Source organism: Oncorhynchus tshawytscha, unplaced genomic scaffold, assembly GCF_018296145.1.
Source record: "Oncorhynchus tshawytscha isolate Ot180627B unplaced genomic scaffold, Otsh_v2.0 Un_contig_6452_pilon_pilon, whole genome shotgun sequence".
Lineage (NCBI taxonomy): Eukaryota > Metazoa > Chordata > Actinopteri > Salmoniformes > Salmonidae > Oncorhynchus > Oncorhynchus tshawytscha.
In genome coordinates this window covers 37,848-64,539 of record NW_024609467.1, presented here as the reverse complement: position 1 = coordinate 64,539, position 26,692 = coordinate 37,848, and the positions used below count along the sequence as shown (strand labels likewise).

Genomic DNA, 26,692 nt, shown 5'->3' with positions numbered 1-26,692 from the left:
ATAGACCTGGCCCGGGTATCCTGGAAGGATATTGACCTCATCCCGTCAGTTGAGGATGCCTGGTCATTCTTTAATAGTAACTTCCTCACCATTTTAGATAAGCATTGGTTCCGGACTTCCCTGAACAGTTGCATATCACGGGGACTATTCGATGCTATTGCAGTCCGCCACAGGATGTTTTTGTGTTGGTCGAGGGCAGTCAGGTCTGGGGTGAACCAAGGACTGTATCTGTTCTTAGTTCTGCATTTTTTGAACGGAGCATGCTTATCTAAAATGGTGAGGAAGTTACTTTTAAAGAATGACCAGGCATCCTCAACATCCTTTTCATCCGCTCGCTGCCTGCACCCACACGCCCGACTAGCATCACCACCCTGGATGGTTCCGACCTAGAATATGTGGACATCTATAAGTACCTAGGTGTCTGGCTAGACTGTAAACTCTCCTTCCAGGCTCATATCAAACATCTCCAATCTAAAATCAAATCTAGAGACGGCTTTCCATTCCGCAACAAAGCCTCCTTCACTCACGCCGCCAAACATGCGAAACATGCGCCAAGCATGCGCTCCAGCAGGTGTATCTCACTGATCATCCCTAAAGCCAACACCTCATTTGGCCGCCTTTCGTTCCAGTTCTCTGCTGCCTGTGACTGGAACGAATTGCAAAAATCGCTGAAGTTGGAGACTTTTATCTCCCTCACCAACTTCAAACATCTGCTATCTGAACAGCTAACCGATTGCTGCAGCTGTACATAGTCTATCGGTAAATAGCCCACCCAATTTACCTACCTCATCCCCATACTGTTTATATTTATTGTCACGTTCTGACCTTTATTTCCTTTGTTTTGTATTGATTTAGTATGGTCAGGGCGTGAGTTGGGTGGGCAGTCTATGTTTGTTTTTCTAGGTTTTGGGTATTTCTATGTTTCGGCCTAGTATGGTCCTCAATCAGAGGCAGGTGTCATTAGTTGTCTCTGATTGAGAATCATACTTAGGTAGCCTGGGTTGCACTGTTTGTTTGTGGGTGATTGTCTATGTTGATGGCTTGTTTCAGCGCAGCTCGCATTAGCTTCACGGTTGTTATTTTGTTTACTGTTTTTGTATAGTGTTTCAGTGTTCAGTTCTTTCTTTTATTAAACATTCAACATGAACACATATCACGCCGCATTTTGGTCCTCCGATCCTTCTCGCCTCTCCTCTTCAGATGAAGAGGAGGACAACCGTGACATTTATTTACTTTTCTGCTCTTTTGCACACCAGTATCTCTACCTGTACATGACCATCTGATCATTTATCACTCCAGTGTTAATCTGCAAAATTGTAATTATTCGCCTACCTCCTCATGCCTTTTGCACACAATGTATATAGACTATCTTTTTTTTCCGTTTTTTTTTTTCTACTGTGTTATGGACTTGTTAATTGTTTACTCCATGTGTAACTCTGTGTTGTCTGTTCACACTGCTATGCTTTATCTTGGCCAGGTCGCAGTTGTAAATGAGAACTTGTTCTCAACTAACCTACCTGGTTAAATAAAGGTGAAATGCATAATATGCTTATGTTAGATACTTGTCATTAGAATGTATCCCTTTGGACTATAGTGTTGGCAGTTGAACATTTCCCTTGGCTGGGGCTCAGTCACCTGGGGCACAGAGAGGGGAGAGGTCAGGCTTGTCTTTCACAAAGCGTATTATTATTATTAAAGATGTAGTTTAAGTATAACTCTGACTGGTGTGTAGTTTGTAACTCTCCTCATTTGGGTAAAGCAGAAATATGCCACCACACTTATTGATATTATAAACTGGTTACCAAAGTAATTAGAAGAGTAAAAATAAATGTTGAGACCCTGGGTCTCGACCCCGCACTGTGCAACTGGGTACTGGACTTCCTGACGGGCCGCCCCCAGGTGGTGAGGGTAGGCAACAACATCTCCTCCCCGCTGATCCTCAACACTGGGGCCCCACAAGGGTGCGTTCTGAGCCCTCTCCTGTACTCCCTGTTCACCCACGACTGCGTGGCCACGCACGCCTCCAACTCAATCATCAAGTTTGCGGACGACACAACAGTGGTAGGCTTGATTACCAACAACGATGAGACGGCCTACAGGGAGGAGGTGAGGGCCCTCGGAGTGTGGTGTCAGGAAAATAACCTCACACTCAACGTCAACAAAACTAAGGAGATGATTGTGGACTTCAGGAAACAGCAGAGGGAACACCCCCCCATCCACATCAATGGAACAGTAGTGGAGAGGGTAGCAAGTTTTAAGTTCCTCGGCATACACATCACAGACAAACTGAATTGGTCCACTCACACAGACAGCATCGTGAGGAAGGCGCAGCAGCGCCTCTTCAACCTCAGGAGGCTGAAGAAATTCGGCTTGTCACCAAAAGCACTCACAAACTTCTACAGATGCACAATCGAGAGCATCCTGGCGGGCTGTTTCACCGCCTGGTATGGCAACTGCACCGCCCTCAACCGTAAGGCTCTCCAGAGGGTAGTGAGGTCTGCACAACGCATCACCGGGGGCAAACTACCTGCCCTCCAGGACACCTACACCACCCGATGCTACAGGAAGGCCATAAAGATCATCAAGGACATCAACCACCCGAGCCACTGCCTGTTCACCCCGCTGTCATCCAGAAGGCGAGGTCAGTACAGGTGCATCAAAGCTGGGACCGAGAGACTGAAAAACAGCTTCTATCTCAAGGCCATCAGACTGTTAAACAGCCACCACTAACATTGAGTGGCTACTGCCAACACACTGTCAATGACACTGACTCTACTCCAGCCACTTTAATCATGGGAATTGATGGGAAATGATGTAAATATATCACTAGCCACTTTAAACAATGCTACCTTATATAATGTTACTTACCCTACATTATTCATCTCATATGCATACGTAGATACTGTACTCTATATCATCGACTGCATCCTTATGTAATACATGTATCACTAGCCACTTTAACTATGCCACTTGGTTTACATACTCATCTCATATGTATATACTGTACTCGATATCATCTACTGTATCTTGCCTATGCTGCTCTGTACCATCACTCATTCATATGTCCTTATGTACATATTCTTTATCCCCTTACACTGTGTATAAGACAGTAGTTTTTTTTTGGAATTGTTAGTTAGATTACTTGTTCGTTATTACTGCATTGTCGGAACTAGAAGCACAAGCATTTCGCTACACTCGCATTAACATCTGCTAACCATGTGTATGTGACAAATAAAATTTGATTTGATTTGATTTTGATTTGATGGATTTCCCCCAACAAGGACCCTGGGTAATGGAATCCTAGCGAGGAATCTGGGTAATGGACATGAGCAGGTGCTGCTAGCCCGATGACATCACAGGGGAAGATGCCAAGACAATAATTATAATGCATTTCAATTAATGGAATATTAAAGCTAATGAGGAAAACGATCATCCAGAAGACATGTACTCGACAGAGAGACAAGGGCCTTACTGCAGGGTGGACTTGGGATGCAGACAATACGTGTGGGTACAAAAGTTGCTGTAGTACTCAACAGCTGTAGGACACGTAACAGATGTAGTACACATAACATCTGTGGTATATATAACAATTGGAGTCATCCTGTAGTACATATAACAGTTGGAGTTATGGTGTGGTACATGTCACAGCAGTAGTACATATAACAGTTGGAGTTATGGTGTGGTACATGTAACAGCAGTAGTACATATAACAGTTGGAGTTATGGTGTGGTACATGTAACAGTTGAGGTTATGGTGTGGTACATGTAACAGCAGTAGTGCATATAACGGTTGGAGTTATGGTGTGGTACATGTAACAGCAGTAGTGCATATAACAGTTGGAGTTATGGTGTGGTACATGTAACAGCAGTAGTACATATAACAGTTGGAGTTATGGTGTGGTACATGTAACAGCAGTAGTACATATAACAGTTGGAGTTATGGTGTGGTACATGTAACAGCAGTAGTACATATAACAGTTGGAGTTATGGTGTGGTACATGTAACAGCAGTAGTACATATAACAGTTGGAGTTATGGTGTGGTACATGTAACAGCAGTAGTACATATAACAGTTGGAGTTATGGTGTGGTACATGTAACAGCAGTAGTACATATAACAGTTGGAGTTATGGTGTGGTACATGTAACAGCAGTAGTACATATAACAGTTGGAGTTATGGTGTGGTACATGTAACAGCAGTAGTACATATAACAGTTGGAGTTATGGTGTGGTACATGTAACAGCAGTAGTGCATATAACAGTTGGAGTTATGGTGTGGTACATGTAACAGCAGTAGTGCATATAACAGTTGGAGTTATGGTGTGGTACATGTAACAGCAGTAGTACATATAACAGTTGGAGTTATGGTGTGGTACATGTAACAGCAGTAGTACATATAACAGTTGGAGTTATGGTGTGGTACATGTAACAGCAGTAGTACATATAACAGCTGTAGAAATGGCTTTGTAACCCTTTCCAGACTGATAGATGTCAACTACTTTGTTTCTCATCTGTTCCCAAATTTCTTTGGATTGCGGCATGATTCAATCCTTAATTACTACTAATCCTCTATTAACCAAGATAAAAAGCGATTCCAGATGTTAGACCTTTTCCATACATAACAACAGTGACATGACCTCTGCTAGTCTAATGATCAGCTCAGGATAAAGAACCGAATAACTGATCAACATAATATTATTCTATGATTGTTTGAATGTTTGCTATAACCACTTTTTAAAAAATGTTTCTGCGAGTATAGCCTTTGAGGATTCGCCAGAAAGCACTAACATCCGTTTTTTCTGGGATGCAGTATTTTCAACATAACTTAATTTCCCCTTGAAAAAAGGAAATGGGAATTCTGCTCAGGTGTCTTTCTATGCCTGCTACATTAGGTTACTGAGAGTATTAGACAAATTAAGTGCCATAAGAGATAGTAGAAACTGCAGTATCATCAGCGGGAGGTCATGATATGAGCATGCAGAAGAGCCAATACTGCTGTCTGGACTAATGGCTCCATCTACTGGCCTGTTATCTGGACTAATGCCTCCATCTACTGGCCAGCTGTTCCCCGGCCGCCGAAGACAAGGATGCTGCCGAAGACAAGGATGTCGATTAAGGCAGCCCCTCGCACCTCTCTGATTCAGATTGGTTAGGTTTAATGTGGAAGACACATTTCAGTTGAAGTAATTTCCCTTGCTATCTGGACTAATGGCTCCATCTTCTGATGTGCTATCTACTGACCTGCTGTCTGGACTAATGGCTCCATCTACTGATGTGCTATCTACTGACCTGCTGTCTGGACTTATGGCTCCATCTACTGATGTGCTATCTACTGACCTGCTATCTGGACTAATGGCTCCATCTACTGATGTGCTATCTACTGACCTGCTATCTGGACTAATGGCTCCATCTTCTGATGTGCTATCTACTGACCTGCTGTCTGGACTAATGGCTCCATCTTCTGATGTGCTATCTACTGACCTGCTGTCTGGACTTATGGCTCCATCTACTGGCCTTGGCGTGTATCTGATATTTGTAACAAAATAGAGCATGATATTTGAAAGAATGACAGGGCACTTTTATTGAAAACACTGAAAACAATTTGGTTTGAAGATAGAAAGCTAACATGTTGTATTGTAGAAGATATATAGGTATAGCCTTTGCTACATAGTGCACTCTAGCCACTTAGCCAGGTGATAATGAATGAACATAGACAAACTCAGAGCCATATACTGTGTACAGTATGACTCTGGGCACTCTCATTAAACACCACACATGGTTCAGGAGTAAACCAGGAGACAACTCAAGCTGCAGTCGAACAGTATCCTGCCCTCTTTCTCTGTGCTGCATCGATTCCGGAGAAGGTCCAGGATGCTTGCTCTAAGATCAGGGGTCAGAGACTGGTGGAAGTGGTCCTGTTCTGTCATGAAGTCCAGCAGCAGCTCTCCCATCTCATCCCCATCAGTGAAGCAGTCTGTGATGTCCAGGGTGTTAGGGATGAGGTGCTCATCATACTTAAGCTCCAGCCGCTCCAGGTGAACCTTGATGTCTCCAGCAGACAGGTAGTCAGAGATGGACTTGGTGCAGAGCTCTTTCCTGTAGGTCTTCCACAGGGTGTCCCAGCCGCTGCCAGCTGGAATCAGTATGATAGAGAACAGGGAAATAATGGAGGATATATTTTCATATTTATAACCATCTGAACAAACCCCAGAACATTTGTAGAAATCTGCAACCAATACTATAGGTTACTACCCTGCTAAAAAGTCTGTAGCCCATGTTACTGTATTGTATATTATACATTACAAGTTACTGTACTGCATGTTATACATTAGATGTTACTCTATATTATGAATTATATGTTACAGTACTGTATATTGTACATTTTGTTACTGTACATTATACATTATCTTACTGTACTGTATATTATATCTTACACATGATAATGCACTGTACATTATATATCACATGTTACTGTATATTATGAATTGTGTTGTATATTATACATTGCCATTGTACTGTATATTATGTATTATATGTTACTGTATATTAAACATATGTTACTGTACATTATACATTGTTACATTATGTATTATATTTTACTGTACATTATACATTATATGTTCATTTATATTATACAGTATGTTACTTTACTGTGTATTATACATTATATGTTACTGAATATTATACAATATACAGTGTGTACGCAAAGTATACACCCCTTGACTTTTTCCACATTTTGTTAAGTTACAGCCTTATTAGATAATGGATATAATTGTTTTTTTCTCCCTTCAATAAATCTACACACAATAGCCCATAATGACAAAGCAAAAACTGTTTTTTAGAAATGTTTGCAAATCTATATAAAAAAACTGAAATATCACATTTCCTTAAGTATTCAGACCCTTTAGTCAGTACGTTGTTGAAGTACCTTTGGCAGCAATTACAGCCTTGAGTCGTATTCATTATTTTACCTTTAACTAGGCAAGTCCGTTAAGAACAAATTCTTATATTCAATGACGGCCTAGGAACAGTGGGTTAACTGCCTGTTCAGGGGCAGAACGACAAAAAAAAAAAAATAGGTAAAAAAAATAGGTAAAATACAAAAAAAAGTAACCAAGCAGTACCTTGTCAGCTAGGGGATTTGATCTCACAACCTTTAGGTTACTAGTCCAATGCTCTAACCACTAGGCTATCTGACACCCCAAATATATGTTATAATAATATAATATTACTCTGTTATACATTATATGTTGCTGAACTGTGTAGGATGTTACTGTACTGTATATTTGGAATTATATGTTACATGATATGTTACCGTACTGTATATTATATGTTAATGTACAGTACCAGTCAATAGTTTGGACACACCTACTCATTCAAGGGTTTCTTTATTTTTACTATTTTCTACATTGTAGAATAATAGTTAAGACATCAAAACTATTAAATAACACATATGGAACCAAGTAGTAACCAAAAGAGGGGTTAAACAAATAAACACCTTTTAGATTCGTCAAAGTAACCACCCTTTACCTTGACAGCTTTGCACACTCTTGGCATTCTCTCAACCAGCTTCATGAGGAATGCTTTTCCAATTGTTGGCTGCTTATCAAATCAAAGTTTATTTGTCACATGCGCCAAATTCAACAGGTGTAGAACTTAGTGAAATGCTTACTTACAGGCTCTAACCAATAGTGAAAAAAAGGTATTATGTGAACAATAGCTAAGTAAAGAAATAAAAGTAGACAGTAAAATGACAGTGAAAACAGTAGCGAGGCTATATACAGACATCGGTTAGTCAGGCTGATTGAGGTGGTATGTACATGTAGATATGGTTAAAGTGACAATGCATATATGATGAACAGAGAGTAGCAGTAGCATAAAGAGGGGTTGGGGGGTGGGGGGTGGCGGGACTCAATGCAGATAGCCCGGTTAGCCAATGTGCGGGAGCACTGGTTGGTAGTATGTACAGTCGTGGCCAAAAGTTTTGAGAATGACACAAATATTAATTTTCACAAAGTCTGCTGCCTCCGTTTGTATGATGGCAATTTGCATATACTCCAGAATGTTATGAAGAGTGGTCAGATGAATTGCAAAGTCCCTCTTTGCCATGCAAATTAACTGAATCCCCCCCAAATATTTCCACTGCATTTCAGCCCTGCCACAAAAGGACCAGCTGTCAGTGATTCTCTCGTTAACACAGGTGTGAGTGTTGACGAGGACAAGGCTGGAGATCAGTCTGTCATGCTGATTGAGTTCGAATAACAGACTGGAAGCTTCAAAAGGAGGGTGGTGCTTGGAATCATTGTTCTTCCTCTGTCAATCATTGTTTCCTGCAAGGTTCAATTGTTGTGAAGAAGGCTTCAGGGCACCTAAGAAAGTCCAGCAAGCACTAGGACCGTCTCCTAAAGTTGATTCAGCTGCGGAATCGGGGCACCACCAGTACAGGGCTTGCTCAGGAATGGCAGCAGGCAGATGTGAGTGCATCTGCACGCACAGTGAGGTGAAGACTTTTGGAGGATGGCATGGTGTCAAGAAGGGCAGCAACGAAGCCACTTCTCTCCAGGAAAAACATCAGGGACAGACTGATATTCTGAAAGGTACAGGAATTGGACTGTTGAGGACTGGGGTAAAGTCATTTTCTCTGATGAATCCCCTTTCTGATTGTTTGGGGCATCCGGAAAAAAGCTTGTCCGGAGAAGACAAGGTGAGCGCTACCATCAGTCCTGTGTCATGCCAACAGTAAAGCATCCTGAGACCATTCATGTTTGGGGTTGCTTCTCAGCCAAGGGAGTGGGCTCACTCACAATGTTGCCTAAGAACACAGCCATGAATAAAGAATGGTACCAACACATCCTCCGAGAGCAACTTCTCCCAACCATCCAGGAACAGTTTGGTGACGAACAATGCATTTTCTAGCATGATGGAGCACCTTGCCATAAGGCAAAAGTGTTAACAAAGTGGCTTGGGGAACAAAACATCGATATTTTGGGTCCATGGCCAGGAAACACCCCAAACCTTAATCCCATTGAGAACTTGTGGTCAATCCTCAAGAGGCGGGTAGACAAACAATACCCCACAAATTCTGACAGACTCCAAGCATTGATTATGCAAGAATGGGCTGCCATCAGTCAGCATGTGGCCCAGAAGTTAATTGACAGCATGCAGAGGTCTTGAAAAAGAAGGGTCAACTCTGCAAATATTGACTCTGCATCAACTTCATGTAATTGCCAAGAAAAGCCTTTGACACTTATGAAATGCTTGTAATTATACTTCAGTATTCCATAGTAACATCTGACAAAAATATCTAAAGACACTGAAGCAGCAAACTTTGAAAATGTATATTTGTGTCATTCTCAAAACTTTTGGACACGACTATACATATGTACATGAATGTATAGTTAAAGTAACAATGAATATATAAGAGGGGTTGGGGGGGGTCACACAATACAAATAGTCCGGGTAGCCATATGATTAACCTGCTCAGGAATCTTATGGCTTGGGGGTAAAAACTGTTGAGAAGCCTTTTTGTCCTAGACTTGGCACTCTGGTACCGCTTGCCATGCGGTAGTAGAGAGAACAGTCTATGACTGGGGTGACTGGGTTCTTTGACAGTTGTTAGGGCCTTCCTCTGACACCACCTGGTGTAGAGGTCCTGGATGGCAGGCAGCTTAGCCCCAGTGATGTACTGGGCCGTACACACTACCATCTGTAGTGCCTTGCAGTCGGAGGCCGAGTAATTGCCGTACCAGGCAGTGATGCAACCAGTCAGGATGCTCTCGATGTTGCAGCTGTAAAACCTTTTGAGGATCTCAGGACCCATGCCAAATCTTTTTAGTTTCCTGAGGGGGAATAGGCTTTGTCATGCCCTCTTCACAACTGTCTTGGTGTGTTTGGACCATTCTAGTTTGTTGGTGATGTGGACACCAAGGAACAGCCCCATCAATGAGGACGTACTCGGTCCTACTTTTCCTGTAGTCCACAATCATCTCCTTAGTCTTGGTTACGTTGAGGGATAGGTTGTTATTCTGGCACCACCCGGCCAGGTCTCTGACCTCCCTATAGGCTGTCTCGTTGTTGTCGGTGATCAGGCCTAACACTTGTGTCATCTGCAAACTTAATGGTGTTGGAGTTGTGCCTGGCCATGCAGTCGTGGGTGAACAGGGAGTACAGGAGGGGACTGAGCACGCACCCCTGGTGGGCTCCAGTGTTACGGAGCAGCGTGGCAGATGTGTTGCTACCTACCCTCACCACCTGGAGGCAGCCCGTCATGAACTCCAGGATCCAGTTATAGAGGGAGGTCTTTAGTCCCAGGGTCCTTAGCTTAGTGATGAGCTTTGAGGGTACTATGGTTTTGAACGCTGAGCTGTAGTCAATGAATAACATTCTCACATAACTGTTCCTTTTGTCCAGGTGGGAAAGGGCCGTGTGGAGTGCAATAGAGATTGCATCATCTGTGGATCTGTTTGGGCGGTATGCATATTGGAGTCGGTCTCGGGTTTCTGGAATAATGGTGTTGATGTGAGCCATTAGATGCCTTTCAAAGCACTTCATGGCCACAGACGTGAGTGCTACGGGTCAGTAGTCATTTAGGCAGGTTGCCTTTGTGTTATTGGGCACACGGACTATGGTGGTCTGCTTGAAACATGTTGGTATTACAGACTCAATCAGGGACATGTTGAAAATGTCAGTGAAGACATGCCAGTTGGTCAGCACATGCCCGGAACACAAGACCTGGTAATCCGTCTGGACCCGCAGCCTTGTGTATGTTGACCTGTTTAAAGGTCTTACTCACGTCGGCTACGGAGAGTGTGATCACACAGTCGTCCGGAACAGCTGGCGCTCTCATGCATGCCTCAGTGTTGCTTGCCTCGAAGCGAGCATAGAAGTGATTTAGCTTATCTGGTAGGCTCGTGTCACTGGGCAGCTCGCGGCTGTGCTTCCCTTTGTAGTCTGTAATAGCTTGCAACATAAGACGAGCATCGGAGCAGGTGTCGTATGATTCAACCTTAGCCCTGTATTGACGCTTTGCCTGTTTGATGGTTCGTCGCAGGGCATAGCAGGATTTCTTGTAAGCTTCCGAGTTAGAGTCCCGCACCTCAGAAGCGGCAGCTCTGTCCTTTAGCTCAGTGTGAATGAAATGTTGCCTGTAATCGATGGCTTCTGGTTGGGGTATGTACGTACAGTCACTGTGGGGACGACATCCTCAATGCACTTATTGATAAAGCCAGTGACTGATAGGGTGTACTCCTCAATACCATTGGAAGAATTTTCTTCACTCTGCAGTCCATCTCATCCCAAACCATCTCATTTGGGTTGAGGTCAGGTGATTGTGGAGGCCAGGTCATCTGATGCAGCACTCCATCATTCTCCCTCTTGGTCAAATAGCCCTTAAACAGCCTGGAGGTGTGTTGGGTCATTGTCCTGTTGAAAAACCAATGATAGTCCCACTAAGCCCAAACCAGATGAGATGGTGTTTCGATGCAGAATGCTGTGGTTGCCATGCTGGTTAAGTGTGCCTTGAATTCTAAATAAATCACTGATACTGTCACCAGCAAAGCTCCCCCACACCATCACACCTCCTCCTCCGTGCTTCACGGTGGGAAACACAACTGCAGAGATCATCCGTTCACCTACTCTGCGTCTCACAAAGACACGGTGGTTGGAACCAAAAATCTCAAATTTTGGCTCATCAGATCAAAGGACATATTTCTAATAGTCTAATGTCCATTGCTTGTGTTTCTTTGCCCAAGCAAGTCTCTTCTTCTTGTTGGTGTCCTTTAGTAGTGGTTTCTTTGCAGCAATTTGACCATGAAGGCCTGATTCACGCAGTATCCTCTTAAAACCTCTTGAGGATAGTCAAGTGGCCAATTGCCTGGGGAAATGCAGAGCGCCAGATTCAAATAAAACGCTATAAAACTCAAACTTTCATTAAATCACACATTCAAGATACTCAATTAAAGCTACACTCGTTGTGAATCCAGCCAACATGTCAGATTTTAAAAATGCTTTTCGGCGAAAGCATGAGAAGCTATTATCTGATAGCATGCACCCTTCTGAACCAGTAGTAAACAAAAGAACTAGCGTAGCAGGCGCTACACAAAACGCTGAAATAAAATATAAAACATGCATTACCTTTGACGAGCTTCTTTGTTGGCACTCCAATATGTCCCATAAACATCACAATTGGTCATTTTTTTCGATTAATTCCGTCCATGTATACAAAAAAAATGTCCATTTATAAAGCACGTTTGATCTGGAAAAAAACAGCTTGCCAAAACACAAAGTCACTACAAAACATTTCAAAAGTTGCCTATAAACTTTGCCAAAAAATGTCAAACTACTTTTGTAATACAACTTTAGGTATTTTTAAACGTTAATAATCGATCAAATTGTAGATGGGGCAATCTGTATTCAATAGAGCAAGTAAACAAACCATGCACCTTTTTTCATCTTGTGTCACTCTCAACAGTGTAACGTTGTTCCAGGATGTGCTTCTTCTTCGTTGCACCAATGATTAACTTCAACCCAATTCCAAAGACTGGTGACATCTTGTGGAAGCCGTAGGAACTGTAAAATGGTCGCTATCAAATTTCCCTTGGCAAAGACAACTGAGGGAACGGTCAGAGGCAAAAAAAAAAATCTGAACAGTTTTTCCTCTGGGTTTTGCCTGCTACATAAGTTCTGTTATAGTCACAGACATGACATAAAACAGTTTTATAAACTTCAGCGTGTTTTCTATCCACACCTACTAATCATATGCATATAATATATTCCTGGCATGAGTATCAGGAAGTTGAAATTGTGCACGCTATTTATACAAAAGTGAAAATGCTGCCCCCTATCCCTAAGAAGTTTTAACAGTTGATTTTGAGATGTGTCTGTTACTTGAACTCCGTGAAGCATTTATTTTGTCTGTTATCTGAAGTGTCATTAACTCTAATGAACTTATCTCATGCAGAAGAGGTGACTCTGGGTTTTCCTTTCCTGTGGTGGTCCTTATGAGAGCCAGTTTCATCATAGTGCTGGATGGTTTTTGTGACTGCACTTGAAGAACCTTTCAAAGTATTGACTGACCTTCATGTCTTTAAGTAATGATGGACTGTCATTTATCTTTGCTTATTTGAGCTGTTCATGCCATAATGCTATGTCTTTCACCAAATAGGGCTATCTTCTGTATACCACCCATACCTGTCACAACACAACTGACTGTCTCAAACGCATTAAGAAGGAAAGAAATTTCACAAATTAACTTTTAACAAGGCACACCTGATAATTGAAATGCATTCAAGGTGATTACCTCATGAAGCTGGTTGAGTGAATGCCAAGAGTGTACAAAGCTGTCATCAAGGCAAAGGGTGGCTACTTTGAAGAATCAAATATAAAATATATTTTAATTTGTTTAACACTTTTCTGGTTACTACATGATTCCATATGTGTTTTTTCATAGTTTTGATGGCTTCTCTATTATTCTACAATGTAGGAAAAATAAAGAAAAACCCTGGTGTGTCCAAACTTTTGACTGGTACTGTACATTATACATGTTAATGTCTACTATACATTATATGTTACTGTACTGTATATTATAAGTTACTGTATATTATACAGTTTATGTTACTGAACTGGTATACTAACCTGCTTCATGAACTATGAGCAGCTTGCTGTTTTCCTTCAGAAGATTGTGGAAGAACTTGATGGTTCCTGGATAGTCATCTACGTAGTATAACATCTATGGGGTTAAATAAGGATGTATGTGAGGTTGAGGATGGAAGAGGAATACTGTTATCACTTAGACTAGTGGCCAATTCTCTCACTTTCAGATATTTTAAAAGGAAATCATCTACTAAATATCTCTATTTTGAAAACAAGCCATAGAAAGTAGGTTGCAATTTCAAATTAATCAGAAAAGACAGAACAAATAATACAACAAATATGTGGTTAAACTCAAATTTACTAATTGATTTAAAAAAAAAGTTATTGGTTGTACTAGATTTTAATCCAACACAGTGTTAGGGAGGTTAAACTCAAATATACCTATTGATTAAAGAAAAGGTATACTCTTTGTAAATTCTATCATAAATAGGAAAGTGGAAGGGGGAAAAATAATAATAATTAACATCTGGTGATGTTGAGGTTAATCCAGGCCCTGCAGTGCCTAGCTCCACTCCTATTCCCCAGCCGACTAGAGTATACAGGTCGCAGTGGTGGGTGGTATAAGGTGATTTGGTAACAAAATGGATGACACTGTGAAAGACTGCATCCAGTTTGCTGAGTAGAGTGTTGGAAGCTATTTTGTAGATGACATCGCCAAAGTTGAGGATCGGTAGGATAGTCAGTTTTACTAGGGGAAGTTTGGCGGCGTGAGTAAAGGAGGCTTTGTCGTGAAATAGAAAGCCAATTCTAGATTTGATTTTAGATTGGAGATGTTTAATATGAGTCTGGAAGGAGAGTTTACAGTCTAGCCAGACACCTAGGTATTTATAGTTGTCCACATATTCTAGGTCGGAACCGTCCAGAGTAGTGATGCTAGTCGGGCGGGCGGGTGAGGGCACCGAAAAAATGAAAAGCATGAAAAGCATGCATTTGGTTTTACTAGCGTTTAAGAGCAGTTGGAGGCCACGGAAGGAGTGTTGTATGGTATTGAAGCTCGTTTGGAGGTTAGATAGCACAGTGTCCAAGGACGGGCCGGAAGTATACAGAATGGTGTCGTCTACATAGAGGTGGATCAGGGAATCGCCCGTAGCAAGAGCGACATCATTGACATATACAGAGAAAAGAGTCGGCCTGAGAATTGATCCCTGTCGTACCCCCATAGAGACTGCCAGAGGTCCGGACAACATGCCCTCCAATTTGACACACTGAACTCTATCTGCAAAGTAGTTGGTGAACCAGGCGAGGCAGTCGTCAGAAAAACCAAGGCTATTGAGTCTGCCGATATGAATACGGTGATTGACAGAGTCGAAAGCTTTGGCCAGGTCGATGAAGACGGCTGCACAGTACTGTCTTTTATTGATGGCGGTTATGATATCGTTTAGTACCTTGAGTGTGGCTGAGGTCCATCCGTGATCGGCTCAGAAGCCAGATTGCACAGCGGAGAAGGTACGGTGGGATTCGAAATGGTCAGTGATCTGTTTATGGACATAGGTCTGTAACAGTTTGGGTCTAGGGTGTGTTATATAAGTAATAATATCAAGCATCACTAGCATACCAACACTCTGGTTAAACCGGATGCCCTCAGATAACTCTGGGCCCAGTGTCCTCAGTCAAGTTTAGAGCCTACGTGCAATAACATGATTATCCGAAGGACACACAGCTGCCATCACGCAAATATACTCCCTGTAAAACTACAAAGAGCAGCCTGCAACAATAACGAGCTTAGAAGTGCCAAGCTATCTCACTGACATTGACCCTTTCATGCACTCCTGCATAAACAGGAAACACCTGCGCCTAAAGCAGACACTGCTAGTTTCCCCTATCTTTCGTTCCTAGACACACAAACATCTCATAAAGCACTGTACACTCACACTCTACCCCCTACTGGTCGGGTGCCAAGAGCAAAGGACTTTGCTGTGCACCAATGGGGCCCGCTCTGGCTAGAGCAAGGCCCGCCTCCAACTCTTCAGGACCAGTCAGAAGATCAACACGAGAGACTCCACCTACATTATTCTGTGTATACATTCTGCTGTAAACTCTGGCTGAGCAGCCTAATTATTCTGACTCCTCACAGAGTCACATTCCTTAGGTCCGTGCACGATAACGGCAGGACAAAATATCTTTGACTCAATAAATTGCCTTTTGATACACCTGATTCCACTCTGTCCAGCGTCGTTGTTTTGCATTCCCTCTCCAGTATGTAAACACCAACAGGTGTCACCCCCTTTGAAGAAGGGGATGACCGCGGCAGCTTTCCAATATTTAGGGATCTCGAAAGATACGAAAGAGAGGTTGAACAGGCTGGTAAAAGGGGTTGCAACAATGGCGGCGGATAATTTTAGGAAGAGAGGGTCCAGATTGTCTAGCTCAGCTGATTTGTACGGGTCCAGGTTTTGCAGCTCTTTCAGAACATCCGCTGTCTGGTTATGGTTGATTATCATGGATTTATCAGTGGTGACCGTGTTCCCTAGCCTCAGTGCAGTGGGCAGCTGGGAGGAGGTGCTCTTGTTCTCCATGGACTTTATAGTGTCCCAAAACTTTTTGGAGTTAGAGCTACAGGATGCGAATTTCTGAAAAAGCTAGCCTTTCCTGACTGACTGCGTGTTTTGGTTCCTGACTTCCCTGAACAGTTGCATATCGTGGGGACTATTCGATGCTATGGCAGTCCGCCACAGGATTTTTTGAACGGGGCATGCTTATCTAAGATGGTGAGGAAATTACTTTTAAAGAATGACCAGGCATCCTCGACTGACGGGATGAGGTCAATATCCTTCCAGGATACCCGGGTCAGGTCCAATAGAAAGGCCTGCTCGCAGAAGTGTTTTAGGAAGCGTTTGACAGTGATGAAGGGTGGTCGTTTGACTGCGGACCCGTAGCGAATACAGGCAATGAGGCAGTGATCGCTGAGATCCTGATTGAAAACAGCAGAGGTGTATTTCGAGGGCAAGTTGGTCAGGATAATGTCTATGAGGGTGCCCATGTTTATGGATTTAGGGTTGTACCTGGTGGGTTCCTTGATGATTTTTGTGAGATTGAGGGCATCTAGCTTAGATTGTAGGACTGCCGGGGTGTGAAGCATATCCCAGTTTAGGTCACCTTACAGAACGAACTCTGAAGCTAGATGGGGGGGCGATCAATTCACAAATGGTGTCCAGGGCACAGCTGGGAGCGGAGGGGGGGGGTCGATAGCAGGCGGCAACAGTGAGAGACTTATTTCTGGAGAGGTACATTTTTTAAATTAGAAGAATTCAATTGTAATTACTTCGCTACTATTCAATCAATACTATTATGTCTGAGACTAGGGGCCAAATTCAATCAATACTGTTATCACTGCGATTAGGGGCCATATTCAATCAAATCTGTTAACACTGAGACTAAGTGTTATATTCAATTAATACTGTTATCACTGAGAATACTGTCCAAGTTCAATCAATGCTGTTATGTCTGAGACTAGAAGCCATATTCAATCAATACTATTATTTCTGAGACTAGGAGCCTTATTCAATCAAAGCAGAGACTAGTGGACATACTGAATCAATTATTTTGAGACTAGGGACCATATTCCATCAATACTGCTATTAATGAGACTAGGGGCCATATTCCATCAATACTGCTATTAATGAGACTACGGGCCATATTCAATCAATACTGTTATCACTGAGACTATGGGACATATTCAATCAATGATTGTATCACTGAGAATAGGGTTAATATTCAATCCATACTGTTATCACTGAGACTAGGGGCCCCAGGACACCCATGTTACACCCATGCATACCCCACAAGACATGCCACCAGAGGTCTCTTCACAGTCCCCAAGTCCAGAACAGACTATGGGAGGTGCACAGTACTGCATAGAGCCATGACTACATGGAACTATTCCACATCAGGTAAATGATGCAAGCAGTAGAATCAGAATTTAAAAACAGTTAAAAAAAATACACCTTATGGAACAACGGGGACTGTAAAGAGATGCATACACAAAGGTACAGACAAATGTATACGCATGCATTGTGATATTGTGGTATTGAACATTTTGTATATATGTAATAGTGGAATAATGTTAAATGATGTACTGTTTTATATTTATATTTATATGTAATGTAAGTGCTTTAAATATGTTTGGCAGCAGCTAATGTGGTTCCCTAATAATTACAAATACTGTAATCACTTAGACTACAGGCCATATTCAATCAATACTGTAATCACTAACAGTACGGGCCATATTCAATCAATACTGTAATCACTGACAGTACGGGCCATATTCAATCAATACTGTAATCACTGAGACTACGGGCCATATTCAATCAATACTGTAATCACTGAGACTACGGGCCATATTTAATCAATACTGTAATCACAGACTACGGGCCATATTTAATCAATACTGTAATCACAGAGACTACGGGCCATATTTAATCAATACTGTAATCACAGAGACTACGGGCCATATTTAATCAATACTGTAATCACAGACTACGGGCCATATTTAATCAAAACTGTAATCACTGAGACTACGGGCCATATTTAATCAATACTGTAATCACTGAGACTATGGGCCATATTTAATCAATACTGTAATCACTGAGACTACGGGCCATATTTAATCAATACTGTAATCACTGAGACTACGGGCCATATTTAATCAATACTGTAATCACTGAGACTACGGGCCATATTTAATCAAAGCTGCAGCAGTGTTTATGTAGTATTTGTTTACAAACTACAAATACGTTCTAATCTTTGCTATACACAATAAATCAAATCAAATGTTATTGGTCACATATAAGGTTAGCAGATGTTATTGGGAGTGTAGCGAAATGCTTGTGTTTCTAGTTCCGACTGTGCAGAAATATCTAACATGTAATCTAACAATTACACAACAACAACCTAATACACACAAATCTAAGTAAGGAATGGAATAAGAATATTTACATATAAATATATGGATGAGCAATGACAGTGGCAAGATGCAATAGATGGTATAAAATACAGTATATACATATGAGATGAGTAATGCAAAAAAGTGGCATTATTAAAGTGACTAGTGATCCATTTATTAAAGTGGCCAATGATTTCAAGTCGGCAGCAGCCTCTCAGTTAGTGATGGCTGTCTAACAGTCTGATGGCCTTGAGATAGAAGCTGTTTTTCAGACTCTCAGACCCAGCTTTAATGCACCTGTACTGACCTCGCATTCTGGATGGTGAACATGCAGTGGCTCGGGTGCAGGGTGAACATGCAGTGGCTCGGGTGGTTGTTGTCCTTGATGATCTTTTTGGCCTTCCTGTGACATCAGGTGCTGTAGGTGTCCTGGAGGGAAGGTAGTTTGCCCCCGGCGATGCGTTGTGCAGGCCGCAACACCCTCTGGAGAGCCCTGCGGTTGCAGGCGGTTATACAGCCGGACAAGATGCTCTCAATTGTGCATCTGTAAAAGTTTGTGGTCATTTTAGGTGACAAGCCAAATTTCTTCAGCCTCCTGAGGTTCTTCACCACACTATCTGTGTGGGTGGACCATTTCAGTTTGTCTGTGATGTGCATGCCGAGGAACTTAAAACTTTCCACCTTTTCCACTGCTGTCCTGTCGATGTTGATAGGGGGGTGCTCCCTCTGCTGTTTCCTGAAGTCCACGATAATCTCCTTTGTTGAGTGAGAGGTTGTTTTGCTGACACCACACTTCGAGTACCCTCACCTTCTCCCAACAACGTCTTGTCGTTGTTGGTAATCAAGCCTACTACTGTTGTGTCATCTACAAATTTGATGATTTAGTTGGAGGCGTTCATGGCCATGCAGTCAAGACCCTGCCACATACGTCTCATGTCTGAGCCGATGAGTTGCAACTCCACTTGGTCTCTTCTCTGACGTGTTGCTTGTTTGATTGCCTTGCGGAGTGAATAACTAAACTGTGTGTATTTGGCCATATTCCCAGTCACAATTTTCATGGTTAATTACTGTGGTTTGCGCTTGCTTTCAGATTTGCACGAATGCCGCCATCAATCCACCGTTTCTGGTACGAGTAGGTTTTAATAGTCACAGAGGGTACAACATCTACACACACCGAATCAGTGTACAAGTCAATATTAAGAAGAGGGGCGGGGGCGTATGCTTCATGGTTAACGTGATGTGGTGTGATCATAACAACATACAGGTACTCAAGTCCTTCTGTTCACCTGATTTAGAATTCCTCACCATCAAATGTCGACCGCATTATCTACCAAGGGAATTCTCTTCGATTATAATCACAGCCGTATATATTCCCCCCAAGCAGACACATCGATGGCTCTGAACAAACTTTATTTGACTCTTTGCAAACTGGAATCCATTTATCCGGAGGCTGCATTCATTGTAGCTGGGGATTTTAACAAGGCTAATCTGAAAACAAGACTCCCTAAATTTTATCAGCATATCGAATGCGCAACCAGGGCTGGAAAAACCTTGGATCACCGCTGTTCTAACTTCCGCGACGCATATAAGGCCCTGCCCCGCCCGCCTTTCGGAAAAGCTGACCACGACTCCATTTTGTTGATCCCTGCCTACAGACAGAAACTAAAACAAGAAGCTCCCGCGCTGAGGTCTGTTCAACGCTGGTCCGACCAATCTGATTCCACACTCCAAGACTGCTTCCATCACGTTGACTGGGATATGTTTCGTATTGCGTCAGACAACAACATTGACGAATACGCTGATTCGGTGAGCGAGTTCATTAGAACGTGCGTTGAAGATGTCGTTCCCATAGCAACGATTAAAACATTCCCAATGATGGCAGCATTCGCGTGAAACTGAAAGCCCGAACCACTTCTTTTAATCAGGGCAAGGTGACCGGAAACATGACCGAATACAAACAGTGTAACTATTCCCCCCGCAAGGCAATCAAACAAGCTAAGCGTCAGTATAGAGACAAAGTAGAATCTCAATTCAACGGCTCAGACACAAGAGGTATGTGGCAGGGTCTACAGTCAATCACGGATTACAAAAAGAAAACCAGCCCTGTCACGGACCAGGATGTCTTGCTCCCAGGCAGACTAAATCACTTTTTTGCCCGCTTTGAGGACAATACAGTGCCACTGACACGGCCCGCAACTAAAACATGCGGACTCTCCTTCACTGCAGCCGACCCGAGGAAAACATTTAAACGTGTCAACCCTCGCAAGGCTGCAGGCCCAGACGGCATCCCCAGCCGCGCCCTCATAGCATGCGCAGACCAGCTGGCTGGAGTGTTTACGGACATATTCAATCAATCCCTATCCCAGTCTGTTGTTCCCACATGCTTCAAGAGGGCCACCATTGTTCCTGTTTCCAAGAAAGCTAAGGTAACTGAGCTAAACGACTACCGCCCTGTAGCACTCACTTCTGTCATCATGAAGTGCTTTGAGAGACTAGTCAAGGACCATATCACCTCCACCCTACCTGACACCCTAGACCCACTTCAAATTGCTTACCGCCCAAATAGGTCCACAGACAATGCAATCTCAACCACACTGCACACTGCCCTAACCCATCTGGACAAGAGTAATACCTATGTGAGAATGCTGTTCATCGACTACAGCTCGGCATTTAACACCATAGTGCCCTCCAAGCTCGTCATCAAGCTCGAGACCCTGGGTCTCGACCCCGCCCTGTGCAACTGGGTACTGGACTTCCTGACGGGCCGCCCCCAGGTGGTGAGGGTAGGCAACAACATTTCCACCCCACTGATCCTCCACACTGGGGCCCCACAAGGGTGCGTTCTGAGCCCTCTCCTGTACTCCCTGTTCACCCACGACTGCGTGGCCACGCACGCCTCCAACTCAATCATCAAGTTTGCGGATGACACAACAGTGGTAGGCTTGATTACCAACAACGACGAGACGGCCTACAGGGAGGAGGTGAGGGCCCTCGGAGTGTGGTGTCAGGAAAATAACCTCACACTCAATGTCAACAAAACTAAGGAGATGATTGTGGACTTCAGGAAACAGCAGAGGGAACACCCCCCTATCCACATCGATGGAACAGTAGTGGAGAGGGTAGTAAGTTTTAAGTTCCTCGGCGTACACATCACAGACAAACTGAATTGGTCCACCCACACAGACAGCATCGTGAAGAAGGCGCAGCAGCGCCTCTTCAACCTCAGAGGCTGAAGAAATTCGGCTTGTCACCAAAAGCACTCACAAACTTCTACAGATGCACAATCAGAGCAGCCTGTCGGGCTGTATCACCGCCTGGTACGGCAACTGCTCTGCCCACAACCGTAAGGCTCTCCAGAGGGTAGTGAGGTCTGCACAACGCATCACCGGGGGCAAGCTACCTGCCCTCCAGGACACCTACACCACCCGATGTCACAGGAAGGCCATAAAGATCATCAAGGACAACAACGACCCGAGCCACTGCCTGTTCACCCCGCTATCATCCAGAAGGCGAGGTCAGTACAGGTGCATCAAAGCTGGGACCGAGAGACTGAAAAACAGCTTCTATCTCAAGGCCATCAGACTGTTAAACAGACACCACTAACATTGAGTGGCTGCTGCCAACACACTGACTCAACTCCAGCCACTTTAATAATGCGAATTGATGGGAAATGATGTAAAATATATCACTAGCCACTTTAAACAATGCTACCTAATATAATGTTTACATACCCTACATTTTTCATCTCATATGTATATGTATATACTGTACTCTATATCATCTACTGCATCTTTATGTAATACATGTATCACTAGCCACTTTAACTATGCCACTTTGTTTGCATACTCATCTCATATGTATATACTGCACTCAATACCATCGACTGTATCTTGCCTATGCCGCTCTGTACCATCACTCATTCATATATCCTTATGTACATATTCTTTATCCCCTTACACTTGTGTCTATAAGGTAGTAGTTTTGGAATTGTTAGCTAGATTACTTGTTGTTTATTACTGCATTGTCGGAACTAGAAGCACAAGCATTTCGCTACACTCGCATTAACATCTGCTAACCATGTGTATGTGACAAATAACATTTGATTTGATTTGATTAATTATTCTCAGAGGCTACCCGGAACAGATCGAGTACTATAATATGTTGATAGAATTTCGGTAGCCTTGTTCTCAAATTTGCTTTGTTAAAATCCCCAGCTACAATAAATGCAGCTTCAGGAAATATGGTTTCCAGTTGTATTTTTTCCCTCTCTAGGGCCTTCCTCTGACACCGCCTGGAATAGAGGCTTGGGATGGCATGAAACTTGGCCCCGGTGATGTACTGGGCCGTGAGCACCCCCCTCTGTAGTGCCTTGCGGTCAGAGGCCGAGCAGTTGCCATATAAGGCAGTGATGCAACCCGTCAGGATACTCTCAATGGTGCAGCTGTAAAACCTTTTGAGGATCTGAGGACCCATGCCAAATCTTTTCAGTCTCCTGAGGGGGAATAGGTTTTGTCGTGCCGTCTTCACGACTGTCTTGTTGTGCTTGGACCATGTTAGTTTGTTGGTGATGTGGACACCAAGGAACTTGAAACTCTCAACCTGCTCTACTACAGCCCCGTCGATGAGAACGGGGGCATGCACGGTCCTCCTTTTCCTGTAGTCCACAATCTCCTTTATCTTGATCATGTTGAGGGAGAGGTTGTTGTCTTTGCACCACACAGTCAGATCTCTGACCTCCTCCCTATAGGCTGTCTCATCGTTGTCAGTGATCAGGCCTACCACTGTTGTGTCATCGGCAAACTTAATGATGGTGTTGGAGTCATGCCTAGCTGTGCAGTCATGAGTGAACAGGGAGTACAGGAGAGGACTGATTGCGCACCCCTGAGGGGGATCAGTGCGGCGGATCTGCTGTTGCCTATTCTTACCACCTGGGGGCAGCCCGTCAGGAAGTCCAGGATCCAGTTGCAGAGTGAGGTGTTTAGTCCCAGGGTCCTTAGCTTAGTGATGTGCTTTGAGGGCATTATTGTGTTAAAACGCTGAGCTGTAGTCAATGAATAGCAATCTCACATAGATGTTCCTTTTGTCCAGGTGTGAAAGGGCTGTGTGGAGTGCAATAGGGATTGCATCATCTGTGGATCTGTTTGGGCGGAATGCAAATTGGAGTGGGTCCAGGGTCTCTGGGATAATGGTTTTGATGTGAGCAATGACCAGCCTTTCAAAGCACTTCATGGCTACAGACATGAGTGCTACGGGTTGGTAGTCATTTAGGCAGTGTACCTTAGTGTTCTTGGGCACAGGAACTATGGTGGTCTGCTTGAAACATGTTGGTATTACAGACTCGGTCAGGGAGAGGTTGAAAATGTCAGTGAAGACACTTGCCAGTTGGTGAGCACATGCTCGGAGTACACGTCCTGGTAATCCGTCTGGCCCAGCGGCTTTGTGAATGTTGATTTCTTATAAGCTTCCGGATTAGAGTCCCGCTCCTTGAAAGCGGAAGCTCTACCCTTTAGCTCAGTGCGAGTGTTGCCTGTAATCTATGGCTTCTGGTTGGGGTATGTACATACAGTCACTGTGGGGACGACGTCATCGATGCACTTATTGATAAAGCCAGTGACTGATGTGCTGTACTCTTCAATGCCATCTGAAGAATCCCAGAACATGTTCCAGTCTGTGATAGCAAAACAGCCCTGTACTTTAGCATCTGCTTCATCTTACCACTTTTTTAATGACCGAGTCACTGGTGCTTCCTGCTTTAATTTTTGCTTGTAAGCAGGAATCAGGAGGATAGAAATCTGGTCAGATTTGCCAAATGGAGGGCGAGGCAGAGCCGTAAAAGCGTCTGTGTGTGTGGAGTAAAGGTTGTCTAGAGTTTTTATCCCCTCTCGTTGCACTTTTAACATGCTGATAGAAGTAATTTCAAACTGTACCGACTCCAACGGCATATCCTGAGAAAGCCATGTTTCCGTTAAATAGAGTTTGTTACAATCCCTGATGTTTCTCTGGAAAGCAACTCTTGCCCTAATTTCTTCGACCTTGTTATCTAGGGACTGGACATTAGCGAGTAATATACTCGGAAGCGGTGGGTGGTGTGTGCGCCTCGGAAGTCAGACTAGAAGACCGCGCCGTCTACCTCTTCTCTGGCGGCATTGTTTTGGGTCAGCCCCTGCAATCAGTTCAAATGCCCTGGGTAGTTTGGTCAAAGGATCCTCTTTGGGAAAGTCGTATTCCTGGTTGTAGTGCTGGTAAGTTGATGCCGCTCTGATATCTAATAGTTCTTCCCGGCTGTATGCAATAACACTTAAGATTTTCTGGGCTAGCAATGTAAGAAATAAGACACAAAAATACTAAGGACTAGAAGAGAGGCAGCACTCTGTCGGCACCATTGTTGACTGGTTAAAGATCACTGGGGTATTTCCAAAGCAACTTCAAGCCTTTCACCTGAATCATGTGTATTAAATCAAGCCGTTTACATTAATCATTTGTATATAGTCAAGCCTTTTACCTGAATTGTGTATATCGTCAAGCTTTTCACTTGAATCATTTGTATTAAGTCAAGCCGTTTAACTGAATCATGTTTATATAGTCAAGCCTTTTACCTGAATCATGTGAATGAAGTCAAATCTTTTGATCTCTCTTTTGTCTTTGACCTGTTTCTCATATTCTCCACATGTCACGGTGTGCCAAGAGAACGGGATCTTCTGAAGGCTGGGAGTCTTTGTCACTAACGCTACAAAACAGTTACAAGACAAACAGGCAAAACATCTAGTGAGAGTATTTGATCAAAGTCATGATATATCACAATAACTCCTGGAACAGATGACATTGCAGACGTGAATCTGCAGCTCTTTGACCTGTAGCTCTTTGAGAATCAGGTCTCCCTAGCAAAAGAGACACCAATCTCAATGTGACGTCCCTGCATAAATACATGTGAAATAAATCAGTACCTTTGAAATTGTCAGTGAGTTGGATGCTGGGTTCCACTATGTCTGCAGTAAGAGGGGTGGCTGGCAGTTTAGACTGTAGAATAGACAGGATGTGGGCATCCATCTCCCCTGAAATACCATAATACTTTAACTAGAAGACCATAGCATTATAACCATGAAGCCATAATCAGTCCACCGCAGGACGCGATTGTAGAATGTGCTGCAAAATCAACAATTCTCTGCATATTATGTGAAGGCTTGCACATTTGACCAATCACCGCTCTATTACCATATGAAACTGGAGGGACTGTATAATTCTATATTAGTATTACTCGGACTATATAGACTGTCACTGTAGTGGTGTAAATCTGGAGAAACAGTTAGAGTATTAATAGTTGTGTGCAACTCAGATTAAATTACGTACCGCCACCACTTCCAACACCTAGAACATCCATTTTGGATTTCCCCTCTCCAATTCTACAGAAATCAAAGAGAACATTTTACTGTAAATATATCCCAGATGATCATTAGTAATGTACTAACCAAACTAGTTATAAATCATTACCTGGTGAACTCTCCAGAGAGAACCTTGTCGACATACCCAAGGATGGCCTTGTGTTCCTCCGAGTGTTTCAAGTAAAACTGGAACCCCTGAACATAATGGCCCTCGTACCCTGCTGGCTTCACAGTGTTCATGGCTGCAGCCTGTTGATGTAAAGACATTAACCTCAGTATGCAGTAGGCATCATCATAGAATACTGTTATTTTAAGTTCTACATCTATACGTCACAATTCAACATAACATATTTCATATAAATCATCAAGATCAATCAATTGAGAAAGTACCGTGAGAAGCATTGATTGCCTTGCCGTAGTGAACAGAGAAATGAGAAGCCTTCCTGAGTAGACCTGAAAGCCCTCCCTCGCTCCCTCTGGCAGGGTGGACTCTGTCCCCAATAATATAACTAGACAGACTGTCTATATGCACAGTACTGGTCTGTTCATAGAGTCCATGCAGCTGTGCTGTCACATTCCATTCCCATGCAGTCTATGAGTCAAATATCCATGGATCCATTTACAGAATCAAAGTGCCCGGAGCACAAGCTCTCTCAAGGTTAATCCATCTTTCAACCACATCTACATTATTTCTTTATTTTTCCAACAAACAATCATTTCACACACTGAAAGGCTATGTTAAGCATCTTGAAGGACACAAGGAATGGATTGAGAACAAATGCAT

General features: G+C 43.2%; 1 protein-coding gene across 1 annotated transcript; it reads right to left on the bottom strand.

The window, feature by feature from the left end:
* Positions 1 to 5,558: 5,558 nt before the first annotated feature.
* On the bottom strand, positions 5,559 to 26,426 carry LOC112239669 (histamine N-methyltransferase). The gene is made up of 7 exons (XM_024408102.2): positions 26,299 to 26,426; positions 26,018 to 26,157; positions 25,877 to 25,929; positions 25,474 to 25,581; positions 25,126 to 25,256; positions 13,630 to 13,723; positions 5,559 to 6,130 (listed from the first exon to the last, which is right to left on the bottom strand). The coding sequence occupies exons 1-7, from the start codon at positions 26,308 to 26,310 to the stop codon at positions 5,778 to 5,780; spliced, it is 891 nt and encodes a 296-aa protein (XP_024263870.1). The 5' UTR covers positions 26,311 to 26,426; the 3' UTR covers positions 5,559 to 5,777.
* Positions 26,427 to 26,692: the final 266 nt, after the last annotated feature.

What these genes read in the sequence shown, in the direction of transcription:
- LOC112239669 (XM_024408102.2), bottom strand. An exon ending in CTCTCTGGAGAGTTCACCAG is followed by an intron (nt 25,930 to 26,017) that starts GTAATGATTTAT and finishes TGATTTCTGTAG; the next exon opens with AATTGGAGAGGGGAAATCCA. An exon ending in ACTTCATTCACATGATTCAG is followed by an intron (nt 13,724 to 25,125) that starts GTAAAAGGCTTG and finishes TTAACCCCATAG; the next exon opens with ATGTTATACTACGTAGATGA.